The sequence below is a fragment of the Diadema antillarum genome, unplaced genomic scaffold (genome assembly GCF_040938485.1).
Source record: "Diadema antillarum isolate AM-2024a unplaced genomic scaffold, OU_Dant_1.0 scf00000071, whole genome shotgun sequence".
Lineage (NCBI taxonomy): Eukaryota > Metazoa > Echinodermata > Echinoidea > Diadematoida > Diadematidae > Diadema > Diadema antillarum.
In genome coordinates, this window is record NW_027270960.1 from 5,846,160 (window position 1) to 5,855,838 (window position 9,679).

The window sequence follows — 9,679 nt, forward strand, 5'->3', positions numbered from 1 at the left end:
AACCAGGGTTTGATACACACCATCAGTTTGATACAAAGATGTGTAGTTGCTATAGTCTTGCTTATTTATGACACCAAGACAATGGTGTCTCGCACATCTACACCTATAGATTGTACATACAAATGAACTAAATTTGACCTTGATTGTCTGGATGCTGTGGAAGTAATACATTTCACAAGGGTTTGGTAAAATTGTGGTTACCATGGCAAATACAAAAGTCAGGTCTCCACATCTACACCTCAATGCCATAATGTCCATCAAATTCGACTTCAACTGCTTCACAATTCCTATACCACCTCATACACTCCGTGTATGTGGAAGTATTTTGAAAAAAATAATGCTGGGGATGCCGTCAATTTCAAGTAAAATTAAATTCAAATACAGTACTACGTGTAGCAAGTTTTGTACTATTTCATTTAAATAAAGCACTATTTTATTCAAATACTACCAAGGTATCACACGTCAATGGAAACTGTCCCTTTAAACCAAATTCCTCTGAGCAAAGTGAACAAGGCACGCATGCAACAACTATTCTGCCCATCTAGAACCAGCATTAATTAAATGCAGTACAAACCTTTTGAAAAAAAAAAGACCAAACATGATTGCTCTGCTATTAACTTTTAATGAGCAGCGAGTTCCTGGTCAATATCCCTGTTTTTAAACCCACCGCATGAAGGGGGGGGGGGGGGGGGGGGGGGGGGAGAGAAGAAATTGGGAGATATGATGGTACAAGAATACTTGGCATATGAATAGAATTTGTATGTTTTTTTATGATGTGATGTTAAAGCATTTAATAATACATTCATATCAAGCCATGTAGGTATTACAATTCATACATCCAATTTGTTCATTCCATCTACAAAATGACAACCAGTGATGTCAAAATACCCAAAGATACATGGCTGTAGTTCTCTTTAATCTTTTTTTTTTTCACTTCAGTACATGCATAAGACAATGGTGAGTCTGATATAAAAGAGAAAGAGAAACAAACAAAAGAAATGCACACCACTCCCATCAAGTATCAGTTAATCAAAGAAGATGTGCATGCTTCTGATGTGTTGATACAAAAAGGACAGCATTGATAATGAATGAGCACTGAGCACTGCAGACTAAGTACTGTAAAAGTGGAAATTGTCATGGTATTGAAATTTCTGTGCATTGAGCACAACCAGAAGCTACCGCACAAATAAAAGCATGCAAATATTTTTGCTTGTAATATGTACCACTATAAAATGACTTGATTTCTGGGAATTAAAATCATGCAAAATTCCTCCTACTCAGTCAAATGCAAAAAAAAAAAAAAAAAAAAAAAAAAAAAAAAAATCATGCACATAAATCAAATTTTTCAGTATGGATCATGTTTACATCCACAAAAAAAAAAGAATCACATCAAAACCACTAAAAAAAATATCAAATGGAGTTTCAGGTTGCACTCATGTTGTTAATGTGCGGGCCAGCCAACTCAAATTTGCTCCAACAAAAAAAAGGGGGGAGGGGGAACATACACTGAGAGTTCACAAGACCATTGGGTGGTCTGGGATATATCATATTATATTTGAATTAAATTTCCCCATTTTCCTAAAGTGCATGTGTTATAGGCCTATTTGAACCACACAAACTTCTTCAAAGAAGCAAAAGCCATCGGAAGAATTTATATACAATGTACCTGCAAGTGAAGAATGAATTGAAAAATGAGGGCTATACGACTACCATTATATTTCATTTAATGTATTTCATTGGGCGGGAAGATAATTTGTAACTCCTGCATCATAGACTGTCTGTACTGAGATGGGCACAATGCCCCCAGGGGCTGTTTGGTAGACTTGCTCAATGACCTGGTATTCTGGTATCTGTGTTGCCTGTCCTGACGACTGTTCCTGCCCCTCTTGACCGCTGGACATTTGGACAATACGGACAACCTGAGTGATCGGAAGTATGTCACTGGGGTCTTGGAGGGCTGTCGTTGTCACCAAGGTCTCTTTCCTTTCATCCTGGTGCGTCCTCTCGTGCCGCTGGAGTGCGCTGTTGTCCGTGTACGAGCGATCGCATATCTGGCAGCGGTATGGCTTCTCCTCGAAGTGTGTGCGCTCGTGCCGCTTCATGGCATGGCTGACCGTAAAGCCACGGCCACAATACTGGCAAACAAACGGCTTGTTCCCGGTGTGAGTTCTCTCGTGCCGACGGAGAGTGCCACTTTCAGAGAAGGCCCGTCCACAGTATTGACAGACAAACGGTTTCTCACCCGAGTGGACACGGGCATGCCGCTTGAAGTTACTGATGCATGAGAAAACCTTGTTACAGAACTTGCACTTGAATTCAGGGTCATCCATATGTGTCTGTTCGTGCTTGCGCAGATACCAGTTTTCGCTGAAAACTTTGCCACAGAATGAGCACATATGTTTCACCTTGTCCTTGTCGTCAATGTGCGTTTTGAAGTGCTGCTTGAGATAGTGCATCAGTGTGAACGACTTATTACACCGCGTGCAAGTATATGGTTTCTCCTCTGAATGAGTGCTCTGGTGTCGCTTAAAGTTGCTAAGTGTGGCAAACTCCTTCGAGCACACCTTGCACTTGTACGTGTTACTCTCCGTCTGTCCCTTATGAACTCTCTCATGCCGCCTGACATTTCGGATTCGCTCAAATGTGCGGTCACAAAAGTTGCACTTGTATACACCCGGTTCATCTTGAGTTGAGTCAGCATGCGACTGCTCGTGCTTCCGCAGCATCCATCGATCGCTGTAGCACTTTCCACACTGGTAACAGATGAAGGGCTTGTCCTTGTTTGTCTGATGCACACGCTCATGTTGTACCAAGTATGACTGCAGCGCAAATGCTTTTCCGCAATGCATGCAGACATACGGCTTTTCATTTGAGTGAGTCTTTTCGTGCCGCACCAGGTTGCTCTTGTAGCCAAAGGCTTTCTTGCAGAACTTACAGCGATATGGCATATCCTCGTCAAAATCATCTGTGAGGTCACTTTCACTGAGGGATGCCAGATCCTCTTCGTCGTCTGTTCCTCCGCCTAACTCGTGGAACTCGATGTGGTCCTTTTGCACCAGGTCATCGCCACTAAACTCAAAGATCTGAATGGTTTTCAAGACAGACTCTACTTCCTCATTAAGGACCTCAGGCACCTCTCCATCTACGTTGATATTCTCACCATCTCCAAGCTCTTCAATCTCCGAGACTCTCACAGACGCTGTTAGATCTGCTGCATCACCATTTGAGGTTCCAGCCTCTGTTTCTCCGGCCTGGTTTTCCACTGGCTGCACTGCTGCAGGCATTGGAGTGGCCTCTTCATTGGCCTCACTCAAAACTTTGGTCTCTACTGGCTGTGGTTTGGCCGAACTGTCCAGTTGCATAATTGCCGCCACAACTTGGCTGCCTTCATCATCTGCCATCCTGAAATAGACTGAAATTGAAAGACAACATGCAATATAATTGCCTAGACTTGGTATATCCAAGATTAAGAGATTGAATCTAATATCAGTTTGGTTGTGACACAGTTCATATTCATTACAGTATCTTCTCAAGCCAGGGCTGAAAGTATAATTAATACATTCATATTTTAATCATTTGATTCTTTATTGTGTAATTTGGAGTCATCAGGTCAGGGTTCATGACAGCACCGTCAAGGTTGCAAATATGACAATAGAGGGTCCAGTGTAAAAAATAAAAATAAATAAATAAAAACAATAATACTAATTATATTGAATAATAAAAGACAGTTTAACAGTCAATTAAAAAATTCTACATTCTTTTATATCTACTGCTAATTAAGCTGTTTCTTGATCCCTTTCGAATGATACAATAATGGTGGTGAATTAAAAAAAAATATATATTGATGTAGGGGAAGTGTGGGAGAGTTGAGCCACTGGGAGAGTTGATCCAGGCCACCTCACATCTTCATAATGACTGATAGCAGTCAGCTGCTGCCATTTCTTGTTCATGCCTATGATTAACTATATACCAGTGTATGAGGCAGCGACATTGGACGAAGCATGACAAAATAGTCAAAGAAAAACCATTTTTGGTCACCAAAAGTGAATGTCCACTTGTCAGATATGTGGTTTTCTCTCACACCTATGGTAGAGGATAAGTGCAAATCAGTTTGATTAGCAGATAGTCTGTATATCATTTGTTTCTTAGGGCAAATTTCAACATGTTTGGTGTGGTCACTTTCATAGGTTTTGAGGGTTAGTTTAAAAGGCGACTGTGGGGAGAGTTGTGCCAACGTGTCGAGGGAGAGTTGTGCCATGGCTAAACCCTGTATTCCAATGGCTCAGCCCTCAAGTGGCTCAACCCTCCCTTCAAGTGGCTCAATGAGTGTCATTTTTTGGTCAAAGAAACTGGTCTGCAATTGGATGAGGTGAGGAATATTGGAAAGGTATGTGGTGTTCTCGCCAGGGGTGACGCCCTACAGGCGGTTTCTTCTTCCTAACACCAACAGTTGACTTCTTACGCAAATCCAATCAGAATGCATCTAGAAATCCTGATCATGTGATCGTAGGTGGACCCCAACAACATCCACATTATCCATCCGATGACCCGTAAGTCAAACAGATGCCCCGCCCCCTCTGTTACCATTACACCATCTTTCCTTAGATAGGTTTCCATAGTCATTTCTTTTATAAGCCTGAACTTCTTAATATGATATGTAGGGCCTATAGCATAGTGGCTCAACTCTCCCAACCCCGTGGCTCAACTCTCACCACATCAAGGGAGACTTGAGCCATTTTACAAAATATTTTTGTTGAAGTATCACCCCCAAGTTGTTTGTGCTAGGTGTCTTATTGGGCTATCATATTATGCCTGAATAGTTGTAGTATATACTAGCGAACGAATAATCCATAAATTGTGTACCGGGTATAGTTATTGAACAATATCACTAAATGTAAAAAGTGGCTCAACTCTCCCACACTTCCCCTACTGGTATTGATGATCAATGACTAAGTAGGAAAAAGTCTGTCTATTGCCTAACCGCGGTAGATTTAGACTCTAAAGTCCTAAATAATATATACTGGTACAAGTTGTATCTAGGCAATGCATGCATAGAGGGTCTATATGTTCATTTGATATACGGGTACTAAATTAATCTGCATCAAGTTGTTAGATCCACATATCGTCGCTGGGCGACAAGACCTCGTATCTACAAAATGTCAAATGTTCAGGAGAGCAAAAAACATGGCGGCCAAAGCACTGTGGGGAATGGGATAGCCTTTCCTTAGACATGCTGTGGTGGCTTCATTTTTGGAGTAAGACAGTTTGGATTTGGACAGGACATCACTTAACCCATTATTATTTGATCATTAATCCAAAAACGTCATTTTAACCAAAAGTGCAGATACAAGGTCTTGTCACCCCAGCATCGATATACAGTTGTATAGTCAGCAACCTTAATTCAGTTTTGTTTTGTTTCCTTTTCTTTTCTTGCACCCCGATTCAATGCAATGGAGGATCTAATGTTCATAATGAGCCATAACTTGGCATATTTAAAGCGGACACAAAGGGGGGGGGGGGGGGGGGCACCCCAGCCCGGGCGCCACCCCACCCTCCCCTTGCCCTTTTTTAAATTAAAAAACAAAAGAAATACAAAGAAAAGAAAAGAAAAGGGGGTGCGACCGGGCGACCCCCTCCCCCTTTAATTTGTGAAGAATTCATATTGTCAGTCGATTGTATTTATGAATTATGGCAACAGAAAATTGCGCTCAAGTGTTTTTCTTTCTTTCTTTTTTGGAGCACTGGGGTGACCAGGTGACTGACCTCTGAAATGGTGTCAGAGACTCCAACTCTCCCTTTTTCGACGGGAGATCTCCCGCCGAAAGCCCATTTTTGCAAAATCTCCCGTTCTCCCGTTTGAGATTTGATTTCCCCCGCCCTGGCTCTGTGTCTCCCGGTGGAAAGGATTTCTTACTTATTGCTATCATATGTTGACAAAATAACCCTTAGATAGCACCAGAGAACATCTAAAACCCTAGGAACTTCGAGCTTTGCACACATGAACTTGCAGTCTCCCGTTTGCTAGGGGTTTCGGGCGGGAGAATCTCCAGATCAGAAGGTGCTTGTTGGCCTTGGGGTTGGAGTCTCTACTCTGTGGTGTTGAAGCATTTTTTCCCCGCTTGTCAGCCGATAAAACCCAGAACTGGCACCAGAAATGTTTTTGACGCCCCCCCCCCCCCCCCCCCCCATTTTTTTTCGGAATTCCTGGATCCGCCCCTGATAATCAGCAAATCATTAAATCGTTCTGGGCCGAGTGTTTGACCAACACTGCAACACAGCACGGTCACGCGTACGCGCATCAGCACTACGTCAATATCAACGAGCGGGACTACAATAATAAGGGGCACTTATATTTATTTCAAAATATATGCTTATTTCATCAGAGAGATGCGATTATTTCGCTGCATGTCGCTGAGATCCATCTATCACAATAACAATATAACCAAATGATGAACCAATTGCAATATTTATAACGAATCTGTGCAATTTCTTGAGTAAAATCTAACCGGCAACGAACGGCAACTTCTAATCTTGCGTTGCCGCTCATGCAGTATCATTTTGATGTCAATGTACAACTCTTAGCATACACGGATTATTTGTGAATATCATTGGGATCTAATAAATAACAATATAGTAGATTAAAAATGACACAGTACCTGGAAGGAGCTTGTTTCGTCAATGGTGAAGCAGTTTTTTCCACATCGGTCCTTCCTTACAACTAACGTATCGTGCAACATAAGCAGCCAAGATGGCTGCAAAACTGGCAACGCGTGCGCATCTCATTCTGCGCTTGCGCAAGCATGCACATCTGGGGGTGGGGTTCATCTAAGGCGGGAATCTGACAAAAAAAAACACTATCTGAGCCAGGGATCATATTGAGGTTTTTTGAAAAAATCGAAAATGAAAATTTTGAGGTGATTTTGATACATGACAAGAGCAAATTGTGTACACACTTGAGAAAAAAAAAAATTAAATCTGAAATCAGATTCAAATTCACAGAATATCATGCCTGCTGGTGAACGCAACATGTATGATATATAATATGCGACGAATGGTGTAATGATAAAAATTATGTTGGCTGTCATCTACCAAAACGTGTGCAATCGTATAAATTTCTATAACAATATCATCTGCATACCTCCTCTCTATATCCTACTTATCCATGCAATCTATGTTTGGGAACTACATGTACATGTATTTTCTACTGTACATTCTCTATGTGTATAATCATTAAAATGTTTTTGTACAACACTCAAAAAAAAAAAAAAAATAGATTCATAAATCATAGTCTATGAATGTGATATCCAAAATGTAAATCTCAAATCTTTTACCAAAAAAAAATTCCTTTAAAAAAGATTTTTTTTTTCCTGTGATTACTGTGACAGATTTACTTAGTAGATTTTATCTTATTCTATACAGCAGGCCTACCATTGATCAAATGTGATTGATTCAGTTAGTTTTATATTATTAAATGTTATGAGTTTCCAATTGTGAATAAAGGAAATCCAGATTAATGTAGTAGTATATTACACACACGTTTCTTTTAAATCAACACAGAAACACAGGAGAATGAAATCAATATGTGTTCAGAACATGAGCCATCATATGTTACACATATTATTCTGTGGATTTTGACACATGATTTCTTTTGAAATTATCAGAAATGTGAAGTTTAGAACACTGACAGCAAGAAAGTAGCACAAGAGACAAAGGGATTCATCTATTTTCATCACTCGATAAAATGTTTATTTTGTGTACATGGTTCAATAAAAGTAAAAACTTCAATACAAACACCACAATATTGGCTTGTTAGTTTTCCTTTTGATCTACAACTGACAAATAATAAAATAACTTTATAAAATGTAATTTCTCCAATGTTGCTACTAATTACAGTGTACATGACGATAAAACAAGCTTTTTTCGTATATATCTTTACACTCAGACATACATTGGATGGAAACATTTACATGATAGAGAAACAATATACACAAAGCAGGGACTAATGTCAGGTTCAACCAGGTTATGAGACAGAAAATCACGTTATGTCTTGAATTGCTATATGCAACTGTGTAGCAATAGCACACCTTATTGAAGAGCAACATGACTTTTCAATGACTCCAACTCGTAGAAGTCCTAATATGTATAATACTCATAAATCAAGACAGCAAAAAAGAAATATCAATAATAATAATATATATTTCTACACCTACAGCTGTTGCATTCACTTAGAAATCATGAATGGCTTTAATGCAGGATTCACAAAAAACATCCCAAATGATGAGATACTTGTTGGATGTTGTTCAAAGAAGGAGAAATGATGAACAAACAGAAAGTTGTGAGTTTATGAAAAGTAATAAAAGGTCGTTAAGGCATATCCAAAATCTGGAACTGATAAAGCTATTGAGTCATGCAAAAGTTATCAAAATGTGTCTGTGACCATGTTACCTTGTTCTTTCACCATCTGACGTTGGGATATAGATTTGCTCTGTTCTTTTTCTTGGAATCTATGAACTATGCTTATTAAATAAAAACTAACAATATACATACAAAGACATGCAAACATGAAATGCAAATCATAGATTTATATGTACTTACTTCAACTGCATTTGTTACATTCTACTGGTGTATTTGTTTTTTATTTCTATTTTTTTTTTCATATGCAAAAGGCGAAGTGTTACCCAAAAAATACACTAAAATGATAATGGGCAGTTTCCGCATTAGTAGTAATTGATGAATCAGATGTCACTCTTCAGTGAGACTAAACCGAGTTACAGGTACCGGTAACTAAAACCTGCAACTGTTTTTTTTTTAGAAAAAAAAAATCCCAGAGAAGATAAGCTTTGTTTTATAACAAAGCACGCAGTGAACACGGAAAAAGTTGCAATGTTTGGCTTCATATTGTTACAACCTTTGATGGTAGGTAGCCCTCAATTATTGTATGATGATATCAGTAAAGAAGTAAGACATTGACTTTGAAAAGGGGATCTTGACGAAAAGAAAAGAAGAAAAAAAAAAGAGACTGGAAACAAAATCAGTGGAGTGCAATATTTCAGAAAGCTGTGGATGGTGCTTGTTTTGAATTTAAAAAAGAGTTTGAAAATGACTTGCAGTATGAAAATACAATGTACTTCATTCTACTCTCTTTTTTTTTCTTCCTGTGAGTGTCATATAAAGCAAGTGGTGAGAATTTCAGTCTGTTCAATTGGAAAAAAAAAAGTCACACACCAATACTATTCAAACACACTATACTGTCATATGTATTTATGTTGTGGTTATTTTTTCATTTCATTTTTGTTGTTGTTTTCCAGCAGATTTGATATACTAGCAGGTGATGTACACAACAACAAAACTGTTCAAAATCATTTTTGGGGTTGCTGTTGTTGTTGCTCCCGCTGCTGTTGTTACTGTTTGGTTTTTTTCTTCTCCCAAAAACGACATACAGCAAAATGACATACCGTACATTGTACAGTGATTACTATAACTTCCAACAGTAAAACTGAGGGGGAGGGGGCCCCGGCCATCACATTCATTTTCAGTTAAAACCATCAAACTTTCAAAAACATTGTAAGGCTCCCAATTTCTGACCACATGAGGGTGCACAACTATCAGCAGTGGTGATATAATGTAAAACGAGAAATGCTCGCATGCATTTTGATTTCACGAATTTCGCGAGAGCCAA

At 39.1% G+C, this 9,679-nt stretch overlaps 1 protein-coding gene across 1 annotated transcript; it reads right to left on the bottom strand.

The window, feature by feature from the left end:
• Positions 1–1,575: 1,575 nt before the first annotated feature.
• LOC139716902 (uncharacterized) lies at positions 1,576–6,671 on the bottom strand. The gene is made up of 2 exons (XM_071628425.1): positions 6,657–6,671; positions 1,576–3,412 (listed from the first exon to the last, which is right to left on the bottom strand). Exon 2 carries the CDS (start codon positions 3,399–3,401, stop codon positions 1,734–1,736), a length of 1,668 nt encoding a protein of 555 aa, XP_071484526.1. The 5' UTR covers positions 3,402–3,412; positions 6,657–6,671; the 3' UTR covers positions 1,576–1,733.
• Positions 6,672–9,679: the final 3,008 nt, after the last annotated feature.

What these genes read in the sequence shown, in the direction of transcription:
- LOC139716902 (XM_071628425.1), bottom strand. Translation starts at nt 3,401, where the DNA reads ATGGCAGATGATGAAGGCAGCCAAGTTGTGGCGGCAATTATGCAACTG.